We start from the raw sequence: 14,821 nt of genomic DNA, 5'->3' as shown, positions 1-14,821 counted from the left end.
GTGAAATCAGGAGCCTAGAATTCTCTGTTTATGATTGTCCCTCACGACTTTCAAAGCTCTTAGCTACTTATTCCGATTAAATCTATACAGCTAGAAAAAGCGATGGGTAATAAAACACACCTTTAAACAAACCATTTTTCTACTTTCTTCAATTATATTCATTTGGCTTTTTCAGTTCTGGGATACATTTTTCATTTCTAATTTTCTCATTATTCACTGCAGGCAGAGTACAACACATAAGAACAAGAATGCACGCTCGTCACGAATTCCGACCTGAAATGTTCTTTGTGAGGTCCGTTCATCACTTTCATCATATCATTACTCATCCTCATTTTCGCGATAACCAAATGTGGCAGAAAAGCGAAGTAAAATTAACCAAACCAACAACAAGAATTAGAACGCGCGTTCACTTGCTCAAATAAATACATCCGTATTTATGATTGTTTAGCTTATCCATTTTTTTTATTGGAGGCCAAGAGATTAGTATATTTAAATAAAACACTACTAAAACGAGAACAAGGGAGAGCGTGAGCAAATATTTGTTAATTAATCATTATATATTCCATATTTTTTAAAAAAGCATAACATTTTTGTCTGCACATAAGACGTTCCAATTGCATAAATAATAAAAGTACATCCCATATTATACATACATATTGTACAACGTGTAAAAAGTAGTGTAAATACAGAGAACAGAAGTACTGCAGAAAAATTTCCCCTTAGTTCTTAAGAGGATTTACAAAGGAAGCGAAGGAAATTCAATCCCCTATCTGTCCTATAGGAGATAGACTGGAGGACCTGAAAGCACGGGCTTTCAACCATTGGAGCGGGGGCGAGGGGGCAAGGGAGGTAGAGACAGAAATCTTCCCTTTCCCTTCGAAAACCCGTTTCTACCTGGAACTGTGAAGCGGAGAAAGAGCGAGCTAGGCCGCTGAACGCACCGAGGGACGAGAAGCGCGTGAAAAAAAATTGTTGCATATGAACTGTGTCTTCAACAAAACAATAAATATTGTTATTTGAAAATAATTAGAGATTTGAGATTGATTGATCTATCTCTGCTAGACTAGCTACTCCTCAGTGCACGTCACTGGATATAGATGAGAACGTGTAGAATATATTAGGAGGTTCACAGGCTGATGTAAAGGGTGTAGGAATGACTTTATTAATAAAATCGGTTTTCCATTCAGTGGACAAAGGTAAAGTCCGACTTACATGTGCTTTTCTAAGTGATCTGAACTTGCGCCATATGACGTCTAATTTTGTGTTAGGGTTTATTTCTTCTCAATATTTTTGCCATGAAAATCTCTTAGCCTTTATATATACTTTTCTAGATTTTGCAGTAGCTCGTTTTAAATTTATCAAAGTTGCAGGTGAAGGAGCACTTACAAATTGTTTCAATGCTTGTAATCGCTTCCTTTTTGCTTGAAAACATTCTTCATTCCACCAATCTATTTTAGGAAAATTTCGATCATATTGTGGTTTCAGTCGGGGACAGGCATAATCCATAACTTGAGTTATTATATCCACAATTTTTTCATATTGGGTAAGTATATTGGTTTTGATATTCTTTAGTTGAAAATTTTAAGTCTAAAACTGAATTATATTTCATCCAATCTGCCCTCTTTACGCTCCACTTACGAATTGTTTTCTTGTTTTATTAATTTTGGAAATTGTTTAGATGATGTTAGCGTGATGAAACATGGAAAATGATCACTAGTTCGTAAATCAAAGTCTATTTCCCACACAAAATCAAAACACTGATTATCAGATATTAAAGTTAGATCAATAGAGGACATATTGTTTCCATTTGGTGGAACATGTGTTGCAGATCCATCATTTATAACTGTCAAGTTATTATAATATATCCAATCTTCAACTGTCTTTCCCAAAGTATCAATTCTATGATCACCCCACAATGTATTATGACAATTAAAATCTCCTGTTATGATAAAGGGATGTTGAAAGCCAGATAAAAGAGAATTTAGATCAGAGCTCTGTATTTGTTGCGAAGTATAATGAGATGGAATATACAAGCTAATAATATTATAAAGTAAGTTGTTTAACTGAATTTTTATACCGACCACTTCTACATTATATTTGGAAAATAAATCATGTGTTGAATTAAACTGAATTTGTTGAAATGGCACACTTTCATGAACAAAAATTCCCACACCCTTATTTCCTACATTATAATCATTTAATATACTATGATAGTAAGCAATATGAATATTTTCTGATTTTAAACCCCATACCTCACTAACGCAAATAATTAACGGGTGACACTCATCTATTAATTTAATTAATTGAAGTTTCCTTGCAGAGAAGGATCTTAAATTTCAATGTATTATTAGTGGCAAGAATTTTCTTTGCTGGTAACACATTGTTGTTTTAAATTAAGGGGTGTCCCCGAAATCTTGTAAGTCTTGAATTAGTTTTAAAATTTGTACAGAAATTTCGTTACATTTTAAGATTATTTTCCTAATATATAATAAATCATCACTCACTGAAATTGTTGTGGTAAGTTCAGCTATTAGATGTAGCAGATTTACTAGCGATTCTTTCTGAGAAGGACTCTCCGCTGTTGTCCGGCGTCCAATCGAATCTGATTTTCTATCCTGTTCCTTAGAGGAACACGTCGTGCTCACAGGTTCACTTGAATCAGCCACTGCTGATGATGTTGACGCAATTTGTGGATCCTTGTGTTTAATTTTGTCCTTCATCAAAACAGGTTTAATTGTTTTCCTCAATTGTGAAGCAGAATGCAGTCTAAAATTTTCCCCGTTTTGTTTTTTAAAACTTTCATAAGACCGGTTAGATTCTGGTGGCACTTTCTTCCAACAGAGGTTACTCAGATATGTGTCATTTCTTCTATTTTCCCAATCTGTAACAGAATTAAATCTGTTTGTAGTAGGACTTTCTGATGTGCAAGGGCTGTCCTTGTTTATTGATTCCTTTCTTATCTCTAGCAATTTAGGAAAGTCTTTAGCAGAGGTCGCATATGTTCGCTGTTCATTTCGTGGATCAATTCCAAAAATTACTTGTTTGGTTGCATCTTGATAGGAGATGTTGTTATAAGCAATCAGCCTTTGTATTTTTCTCTCTTACTTCCATCTTACACAAGACTTATAGGTAGATAAGTGGTTTCCCTTGCAATTAATACATTTAGGACTGGCATTGCAGATTCCATGTTCTGCTTGTCCGCATCGATAACACACGGGAGAGGATTTACACTGTGTTTGTGAGTGTGAGAAACGGAAACATTTCTTGCATAAAATCACAGATCTTACTTTTGCCTTCACTTCAAATATTTGGCTCCACACTTCACTTCTTTTGGTAACTGTTGAGATTGGAATGTTACACTAATCAGTTTAGTAGGTTCTTGCCTTACTTCCCCCTCTTCATTCGAAAAAGTTTTCTTCATCCTTATTACATCTATTATTGGAACTTCAGCTCTAATGTCTTCGATTATCTCGTCTATTGGGATGTCGGTAGGTACACCATATATTAATCCTTCTCTCACTAATAGACCTTTAGGGATTCTGGCTTCTAAATGGTATTTTTCCTTGATGAATTCATTTTTAGCAAATTTATTTGCATCATATGCTGTGCGAAATGTCAATTTTGCCTGCTTCAAACCACTTTGTTTAACGAATTCAACATCAACCTTCTCCTTACACAAATTATATCCTAATTTTACCGTATTCAAGCTCTGTGATCCAGGTAATGTACTGTCCACCAAAACGATATATGGCCTTGATGTCCCTCATAATATAAAGATATATCATATGCCTCATTTCTATATTTGGCAACACCAACTTTTGTACTTGCACTTACTTTCGGATTTTTTGGGTTTTTCTCCACTTCAGGTTCCGTGCATTCTTCATTAGATCGACCTCTTTTGAAAGAAGTCTTATCACTAACTTCCATTTCCGCTAACTGTTCAGGTACAATCACATTCACTTCACTCTGGCTTGCTTGCATTACATTTTCTTCATTAATCTTCACATCCTGAGCCATCTTGGGAAATCACAAGCGTTTTTATTTCGCTTTTCTCTTTCACATATCAAATGTAAAATGTATAGAGAGATTGAATCTTGTAACTCTAGAACTATTATTCTCAAATCAAACTTCAATTAATTAGATCTCAAATTAGAAAAACAAACAATTCAACAAGCTATTCACACAGAATCCAAACGATACCACCATGAAAATCTCTTTTCCATTTAATTTCCATGATATCTCCCTCTGATAAATATTTCTGAGTTAACCGAGTGAAGTGAAAAAATGGCGTATTGGTTCAATAAGCAAGATTGTTCGCTAGATTGAATCGAATGTTACGTGGATTTAATTGAAGGACTTGTGTAGTAAGATTAAGCAGTGTTTAGATTATTATCTATTGTGATAGAAAAGGACAAAAGTTGATTGATAATAATCAAATCGATTACAATTTAAGACGTTCAATATCCCTTTGGATTGTATTAGAGATGTGCTTTAACTGTCTCGTTTATTTATCATAATGGATCAAAAGGGAAGCAATATTGTTGAGGACGGACATAGTGCTATATGCAATAATACTATAACCAGTGATAATATTGATATAATATCATCTGATTCAAAACATGAAGAAAATGATGTAAATTATGTTATGGACATTTCACACAAAGTAAATGGGCCGAATAAAAGAAAGAACAATACAATACAAAATGAAATGGGTAACAAAAGTTCTAGGATGGAACACACTACCAATCATGAAGAAAAAATATACCAGTATGACATAGGTGCCAACGAACCCTATTTAGTGATAATAGAAAGTAGAAACCAACAGTTAGGAAATTTGCATCCAGTTAAAGTTGGATATATGTTGATGGATAATAATGTGAAAGTAAAGTATGTAGATCAAAGTGGACGAAATAGAGTTCGAGCATTATTCAACACGTCACAAGAAGCTAATAACTTTGTGAAAAATAAAGTGTTATTAGACAAGTTAGGAGTAAATGCCAGAATTCCTAAATCTTTAGTGGAGAAGGAAGGCCTTGTGTTTGGAATACCCACAGAATTTGAAATGCAGTATTTGGAAAAAAGTATAGAAAGCCCAGTGCTAGTGACTAAGATGGAAAGAATGAAGAAGAAAATATGGCGGAATGATGGGTCATTTAAGCTTGAACCTACTCAAGTCCTATGTGTAACTTTTAAGGGGACAGTTTTACCACAATACCGTACCAGTTGGAAAACAAATAGTTGAGGTAGTGCCACGTGTGAAACCAGTGTTGCAATGTAATAGATGTTTCAGATTTGCTCACACAGGTCAACAGTGCAAGGGTAAAAAGTTGTGTTATAAATGTGGCCAAGATTATCACGAAGGAAACTGCGAAATGAGTGAAACATGTATAAATTGCAAAGGAGATCATAACGCTTGCAACAAAATGTGCTTAAAATATCAGGATGAAAAGCAAATTCAAATTATTATGGCCGAGAAAAACATCTCATACTATGAAGCAAAAGCTATGGTGACGGGAAATAATTAAAAAATATATCATGTGAACAAAAAATTAAATTATTTAGGGATCAATTTCAACATGAAACTGTTCGAAGAAGCGGATTGGAATTCCCTCCCATCAAAAATAGTTATATGAATGAGAAGAATGCACCAACAAGTGATAGTTGCAAGGAGGGCAGAGAGAGTTATTGTGCGAGTTTTGTAACTCAAAGGCGGAACAAAAGAAAATATCAAAAGAGAATAGTGGTCAAAAAATGAGAGTACAATACAGCAAAGTTGTTACATCACCTCCAAAGAAGATTATGAAAACGGCTACAAGACGTATTGTACAACTCCCACGGGAAAACAAAAAGGATGTGAATGTGGATTCTTCATCCTCATCAGACACAGAAAAAGAACAAATAAAACACAAATATCCAGTATATTTGAGAGAATCCCCTTATAGTAAGCAAGAACAAGTTATGGACAATATAAATTGCAGAAGATATTCGGATCGTAAATCAGTTTCTTGTAGACAGTCATTGTTGGACCTTTTACCAGACTTGATTGAATCAGTTCGTGATTTAAATGATTCCAGGAAGAAACAGAAGATTTTAATTTCAATGCAACAAATTAGAGGAAAGATAATTGCAATATTATCAGAAAGTTAAACTTGTAAAAGAGGATAAATAGGTATGTCTTTTATAGTGCAATGAAATATAAATTCATTTACAGCTAGAAGATTAGAAGTATTACAAATTATAGATGAGTATCATCCAGGTATATTGAGTTTGTCCGAATTTCGTGGTAGACAGCATCAATATTATCAAATACCTCATTACGAGTTAATATCTAATTTACATACTAAAGATACAAGAGGTGTAGGTTTATATATACATGAAAGTATAACATTTAAGAGAGTAACATTACCAGAATCATTATGGTTGATAAAATTATTTAATGTAGAATTAATAGCAGTGAAAATTAAGATGAACACATTAGAGTGTACAATAGTTTCAATTTATAACATCGAGTTATAAATCTCAACATATTAAAGTAACACACTTTAATGAATTATTATATTATGTCCACGACAATGTCATTATCACAGGTGATATGAATGCTCATCATGAAGCATGGGGTTGTAATTATAGAGATGCATTAGGATGTAGTATTTTCGACTGGATTAGTGATCGATCATTACATTTCATGAACGATGGATCAGCTACTCATTATCCATGGAATGGTAAATCACCAACAGCCATAGATTTAACTATTGTGTCAAATAATATAATAAATAAATTGTTTTGGGAAGTAGATTTTGTGAATAGGGGTAGTGATCATTTGCCAATTTTCATTACACTGTTAAATGATGCACACTCAGTACCTAAAATATATTCATTAGCAATTAGAAGGTGGCAGGTTAAAAACATCGATTGGGAATTATATTCTGTAATTTTGGACTCTTATATCTCAATGGAAGATATGAAACAGGAACAAAACATAACGTGTCAACGTTATTTACTATTAATAACGTATGCAATGGATATTGTAGCCAAACGGAAGAAAATTAATAATAAAACAACTTCCTACTATAAGTTGGTGGAATGATGAGTGTCAAGATGCAAAAGAAGAAAGAATAAGATTGTCTGAAATATTTGCTGAACAACCTTTGCCAAATAATTGGATAAATTTAAAACAAGTAATTGCTAAAGCAAAACGTATCTTTAATAAAGCAAAAAGGCAAGCATGGGAAGAATTCTGTGAATCATTATCACCATCTGTTAAAACAAACACAATTTGGAAAAAGGACAAAAACTAGAGTTTCACCTATAACAACAATTTGGCAAGAACACTTTGAAAAAAAAGTTTACACCTAGTTATGTAAGAAATAAAAAACCCAAGATTATAAATAATATAAGTTCCAGTGATGAATTTTATTCAAAAATAACATTGCAAGAATTAAGAGAAATTCCAAGTAATATAAAATCAACTGCTCCAGGATACGACGGAATAACGTATGAAATGATAGGACATCAATCGGACAATGCATTAAAAGTACTTGTAAATATTTATAATAATATTCTGAGAAGTGGAAATGTGCCACAAAACTGGAAAACACATTTGATACTACCTATACTTAAATCAACTAAAGATCCGAAAGAAGCTGAATCATATCGACCTATTACGTTGGCTCCTACAATTGAGAAGATATTTGAAAGATTATTATTAAAAGGATTAGAGTGGTATTTTGAGAAAGAACAATATTTTTATCCCTATCAGTTCGGTTTTAGGCTAAACAAGGGTTGTATTGATGCATTATCAACATTAACATTGCATGTTCAAAATGCAATGTATAAGAAACAATATACATTTGCTCACTTTATAGATATACAAGGTGCATATGATAGCGTTGATCCTCATATATTAATTGATATGTTAAATCAGACAAATACTCCGAAAATAATTATGAAGATAATATGGAACTTGATGATAAATAGGAAAATATTATTTTGGTTTCAGGACACACTTAGTGGGCCCCGTACCACTTCACAAGGATTACCTCAGGGAGGTCCACTGAGTCCATTATTATTTAATATATATATGAGAGGAATATTTCAATTTCATAATTCTACAATAAAAATAATTCAGTATGCAGACGACTTGTGTATATTAGGATCATTTTGTAATCCATATGAAGGTATTCAGAAAATAGAAAATAATTTTTATAAAGTGAAATGTTGGCTGGAGAGAATGAACTTTATCATATCACAGAACAAGTCAGCAGCTGTATGTTTTAATAACAAAAGTGAACATAAATATCCAAATACGTTGACACAAATTGCTGGTATTCCATTTCAAAATAAAATAAAATATTTAGGAATTAATTTTGATAGAAAATTAATGTGGATGGATCATATAAGGTATTTAGAAGCTAAAGGTGAAAAAATTTTCAACATGCTTAAAATTTTAGGAAATACTAATTGTGGTGCTCACCCAAGAATAATGCTTTTATTTTACAAAAACTTTTTTATACCTAAGCTAGAATACGGATGCAGCATATATGGAAATGCTACAGAAAGAATTCTATCTAACATATATAGTTTAGAAAGAAAAGTCTTGAGGAGATCATTGGGTCTCATCAATTCAACTCCCAATGTAGGAGTTTTTTTAGAATCCATAGAAAAACCTTTTAAGTATAGATGCAAATGGATTACAAATAAATTCGTTTTCAAGTGCTGGGAAACACAAGAACATCCAGTAAATAAACTTATGCAAGACCAATGGATTTTATATCAAGAGAACAAAATAAAGGGACAATATTCAACTTTCCTACAATTTAAAATAGAATTTCAAGATTTATTTTCTACAATAATAACGCATACAAACATCCAATTTATGAAATTTCATATGATCAAATACCGGTAAGGAATGTTTAATTAACAAGTTATGCAAATATTCAATTATATTTACAAAATTGGGAGAATTTTAGATTCATATACACAGATGCATAAAAAAATAAAGAAGAAGTAGGATGTGCTTTTATTGACTCTTCAAATGGAAATATTAAGAAGTTTAGACTACCTGGAGAGTGTTCTATTTTCTCGGCAGAAGCATATGGAATATATCGTGCATTGATGTACATTAATAATATTCCAGATAAAAGGATATTAATATTAACAGATGCTAAAAGTGGTTTGTACAGTGTGCAATCTTCATATAAAAAGTTATATAAGGCATCAGCTTTGGTACTTTACATAATAAGATTGTATGGTAAGTTAACTACAGAGGGAAGGACAATTCATTTTGCATATATACCAGCACATTCAGGGTTTCATTATAATGAACTGGCAGATAAAAATGCTAAAGAAGCAAGAATTATGGATCACAGAACGAATATATTATTATCATATACAGATATGTTACCAAGAGTTAAAAACAAAATTCAACAAGATTGGGAGATATGGGTCAAACAAAAATTTACGTATATAGGTCATTCATATAAAAATGTACTAAATTTAAACAATAAGGCTCCGTGGTTTTATACATTTAATATACCCAGAAAGTTTTTAGTTTTAATACTAAGATTGAGATCAGGTCACATACGTTTAAATCGCCATTTATGTAAAATTAATTTAGTAAATTCACCTATGTGCAAGTGCAATCTAAATCAGGAAGATGCTCATCATGTTATATTTCAATGTCCACTTTATACCACTCAAAGGGAGATGTTATTCAAGAATCTAATAAAAAAAGGAATACCTCTTCCAACTTCTTTATCCTGTTTAATATCGTCACCAGATGTAACAATTGTATTTATCATTTGTAGATTTTTTCATGATATTAATATAGACATATGAAAATTGTAAATATTCAAAATGTGTAACTTGATATAGTCACCAGATATAACAATTGTATTTATTATCAATTTTAAATTTGTATGATAATGATGTAGATAAATTATGTATAAGAAAACTGTATATATTCAAAATTTGTAATTTGTGTCACAGTGTAATGCATGATATATTTTTAGGACACTTGGTGTAGAGCTGGTATAACAGCTAAAACCAATAAAGTATGAATGAATGAATGAATGAGTTAACAAATATTTATACATTTGTTCATAATGGTTAGTGCATTAACATATTTGTATTTTTTTATTGCGTTCATTCATTTACGTCATAATTTTTAGTACAACGGAACAATGAACTCTTCGCGTTTGGTCATGACAAATCTTTAAGTTTTCAACTTTTATACTTTGCACCTTGTACATTTTTCTTTCTTTCGTTCTAATTGATTTAACAAATTTATGAAATAAAGCAAATATCTAACAAAGTACACTGATTAACCAGACATTTGTACGTACATCAGAACTGTTGCTGAGAAAATAGTATTTTCAAACTCTGAAAAAGCCGAGATGATACTTCTCTATGGCGAGTGTAGGAAAAATGCAGCACAAGCATGCAGGCTGTATGCACGACGGCATTTGCGCTCGGCTCTGCCGACAGGCATAGTGGGGATGCACCTTCTGCAGTGGTGAAGCATGACATTTTTAAGTAGTCATCGCAAGACTTGCCAAACATCAGGGTCAATCTTTCAACCTAGGAGGAGGAGGGAAGATTTACATTGATAATGATGATAACAGTGTTCGTACAGACGTGTGAAGTAGAGATGGCCAAATTAATTTTCTTCTACGTTGTATATGATCGTAAAATAAGGAAGACTAAACTTTCTTAAATTCTACCCGAAAAATGGAAAAATTGTTAAACGTCTCTCTCCGGAATCCGGGGAGTAAAATTTCCGAATCGAGATTTTAAATTTTCCGGAATCCTGACGTTGTTGACCATCCCTAGTGTGATGTTAGGGAAAACGTTCTGTCCAAGTATGTCTGTCACCTCGAGAACAAAAATCTTGATCAGTCTTGTCTTTCGTAAGCATAGTAAACACAAAACAACATTGAAGTACTTCGTGTTTTTTATTTTCAGAGAACGATATTTGAACCGCAGGATCAAAAGAAAGAAAAAAAATGAAAAGGAGAAATACTGTGAAGGAAATACAATGGATCAAGAACTGCTTTTTTCACTCCCAGCTCTTTCTAGCACTAACCGGGGGGAAATTTATGCTTTTGCTTACTTTGACGTCACTGAAAGTCTGCCGTGTTTGTAAACAAGGGGGCTGAAAAATGGCCTCTTATGACCAGACCTTCAAGAGCGGGGAAAAGAGGTAGAAGGACCTTGGATTCGCAGACCTGCTGCGATGAGTTGGCCCGCCTGACACCATTGCACTCAATAGGAAACGTAGCGGGAGGGCTGGGCACGAGGGGTAAAACTAGGCTCTCCTTTCGATTCGCTAAACTTAGCGAATCTCTTGAATTTTTCTAGCTGTTTCATGGCGTCGAGTGACAAATTTCGCTCAAATATGCGAGTATTCTGACTTATTTTTTATTTCTTCTCTAAAATATTTAAAAAGCAATTTTTTTTATTATTTTGCTTAGTCATCGCCGCATCTCCCGAAGACCCGACACTTCGCCTCTGACCTTCTGCGCTCAACTTCACGTTACAATTACTTCAGAACCACTTGACGTATTACAATGTAACAAACGCCATTCTTAATGATTTTTTCCGTACTTTCAAATGAGCTGAAAATAATATGGGGTTTCCGTTTTAAAAAAAGTAAGTTTGTGTTGAAAGCCGTATTTCCTTACGTAGTTCAACGTATTGGTTTGGTTTGAGTTGGTGTTTTAAGTCCACTTTATGCACAGTAAGGCTAATCGGGACTGGACCTACAGTTTAAAGTGGGATCCGAACCACTTGTGCCTCCAACGGGTATCGAACCCGGGACCCCTTGATTACAAGGCAATGACGCTACCACTGCGCCATGGGGGAGGCCGTAGTTCAACGTATTGTGTCCATTAATCTCATGAGTCCTTCTCATACCTATATACCTATATAAGCATTTTTTCAATATTTATTGTTATTATATTTGGGGTGCAAGTTTTAGGTGATTCACCCGGTATATTTGTTATAAACTTGAAAACATCCAAAATTATTTAATTTGTACTATACTGTCTAATGATGTAAAATCAAGTGTATAACTCTTGAGAAATATATAAAAGAGATAGTAGAACTATCAATGTCACTGTCACGTTTCATCAGAAAGTATATCCTGTTCTTGTCAGAAATATGAAATTGACTGCGTTAATCGAAAAATTCCAATGAAATAATTTAAATCACTTTGTAAGTTACAAGTTACTTAAAATGTTTTATTGTAAAACCATTGTGAAGAAAAATGTTAATATATTTTAGGCATACGAGTGCGAAAATCGGGAGTTATAAGGTAATGAAGCGAGGAAATCAGCGTCTATGGAAGTCGAATCTTCGTGGTAGACTTACCGTCTGCCAAGTCCTCCTCGCCTTCGTCCCGTACTCTAGGCAACCGTTTGATGGGGTCCTTTTTGTCAAATAAGGAGCAGTCAGCGACTGAAATACATTCCGACAATCCGTAATTCTGAAAAATAAAATAAAGCATTATAGCAAAATAAATACTGTTACATCACTTAAATCTGTTTGGGACAGATGAAAGTCCGAGAGATGAGATCCATTTGAACACAAGAAAGAAAAAATAAATCAGTACAGACCTAGTTTCAGTTTTTTCAGTCTACACACTTAAGTCATAGTAGTTCTCCATCGGCATCCACACACTGTTTCGTGTAATCATGATTCATCTTTTTCTTTACCTGACAACATTACCACTACCACCTTAAGGAAGTTCCATTATATTACTGTCGTCTCAAGTTCTATGACAGAATTCAATTTCATCATATCATCACCCATCCTCATAAGGGTAATTAACCCAAATGTGGCAGAAAATCCAAGTAAAATAAACCAAACCAATCAATCAAAGAAAGTCAGAGTCGAAGGAACCTCCCAGCCATGGGCGTATATATAGCTCACGTAAGAGGGGTGGGGGGATCAACTTTTGGTTCAATTACGGTTCCTATATTTCATAAGTGAAAATCCGGGACACTACTAACCGGTAGCTTGTTAGAGAGCGGGGAGGCTGGACTCGATGAAGTTGTATGTATGTACAATATAATTGTCTACATCACACATTGTGTGGGAACTTTATTTGAGAACTGTGGACTGAACAGATAGACACCCAAGCACTGACTCTTTATAGTAAGTAGGTTACTATACAATGGAAGAGAATCGTGACTGAAATTCAGCACTGCTAGCAAGTTTGCAGTACCGTCCGTATCTCGTGAACTCTTGTATTATGGAGAGGGAGTGATTCAATGTAGCGTTAGATTGTTTTATAAAATGAGCATTTTAAAATTAAGTCCACGCATTTAAATATAAAAAAAAGTTCAGGAAAGTATAGTCTTAATCATATCTTCTTTCCCACCCGATTCCAAGACACTTGTGCATCCCGAAGAAACTATTCGGAATACCGGGACAAATTATATCATTCCGGGATTGTCCCTGAATATCCGGGACATACAGCGTCCCTAGGTATGATCTGGCTATCAAAATTCACTCTGCTACCACACGAAATGTCCCACATTTAATACATTAAGTACATCTACGAGCTTCTAACTTTTCTACATAAAATAAGCAGAAAATGCTTTTGAAAAAGCTAATCCTAGCTTCTCTTTAAAAAAGAATTACAATATTAGAATTAGTATTTTCCTTCATGCTATAAAATTGAAAATAACATCATCGTGTAATTTTAATATTCGTATGTATGTACACAGTGTAGCCAAGTTCATCAACAATTTGTGCATACTTGAGTACAAGAGCTTGTCACAATTTTCTACTGCCTAAAATGCAGATCCTGGACATGTCTCTTCAATTACTGTTTGCCACATTTTTCATTCAGATTTGAAAATGTAAAAAAATATGAACCAGGCCATCCAACATGTTGACACACTGTTCCAATGAATGAGGAATATGCATTTCATATTGGAATAAGTTATTGCAACTTTTCAATTTCTTGACTGTGTTCAGAGAAACTTGGGTTTGGTTTTGTACAACCAAATTACTTTGAGAAGATTGATTGATTTATTTGCATTATTTTACTTTGATTTTTGTGCCACTTTTGGCTAATTTCCGAAGATCGGGATGAGTGATGAGATGATGAAATTGATGAATGGACACCCACAAACGCCCATGCCCATTCCGTGTTTCGAATCCGGGACCCACGATGTGATAACCACGGAGGATGCTCCTTTGAGAAGACTCGAGGGGAAACAATTATAACTGATTTGGCAGTCTCAAAATCGCAGAAATTCCACAGAAATGGACTATAGCCAGGGTTAAAATATGTGCTGAGCAATGTACAAAAATTGCTTTTGGACACTTCTCTGAAATTATCTATCAATCTCACACCCTTAATTCAACCACCCATTACATCAGCACCATCATATTCTTCACCAACTATTTTTTTTTTCTAAATCCACACCTACTCAACCTAGAGAGAGTAGAAGTACTAATAGCTGAAGCTAACCCAGATGCAGTTACAATCTCCAATAGGGACAAGTTTCCCATTCCGATCTAGAGTTTGGAAAATGGTTTATCGACTTTCGGGAATATCAAACAGTTGGAAAATTTCAAATTATCAAAAAATTAGAACCTAAAGAATACATAAATCTTGAATGGTAACAAACCATATCGGCAACTTCTAATGTAATTATAATGTTCGCGCTATAAATCCACAAGCAGCTGCTTCGGGCAGAAATTACAATGTGGCATTATAGAATTTGTGAAATGTCAGAAGTTTTCTGAGCATTTTCCAGAGAAAGACTGAAACTATCAGGAAATTGCAGACAGTTGCTTTGCAGTCCCA

At 33.8% G+C, this 14,821-nt stretch overlaps 1 protein-coding gene across 1 annotated transcript in view; it reads right to left on the bottom strand.

Annotated features, from left to right (window-relative positions):
• Nucleotides 1–14,821, bottom strand: part of LOC146000001 (luciferin 4-monooxygenase-like) — a 45,030-nt gene that overhangs the window by 10,953 nt on the left and 19,256 nt on the right. The window contains exon 8 of the mRNA XM_083137302.1: nt 12,370–12,484. Within this exon, the coding sequence (XP_082993428.1) occupies nt 12,370–12,484 (115 nt within the window). The remainder of the gene's footprint in view (nt 1–12,369; nt 12,485–14,821) is intronic.

Source organism: Lepisma saccharinum, chromosome 16 (genome assembly GCF_977018435.1).
Source record: "Lepisma saccharinum chromosome 16, izLepSacc3.1, whole genome shotgun sequence".
Taxonomy (NCBI): Eukaryota; Metazoa; Arthropoda; class Insecta; order Zygentoma; family Lepismatidae; genus Lepisma; species Lepisma saccharinum.
The sequence above is the reverse complement of the archived record's forward strand: the minus strand, read 5'-3'. Positions and strand labels throughout refer to the sequence as shown.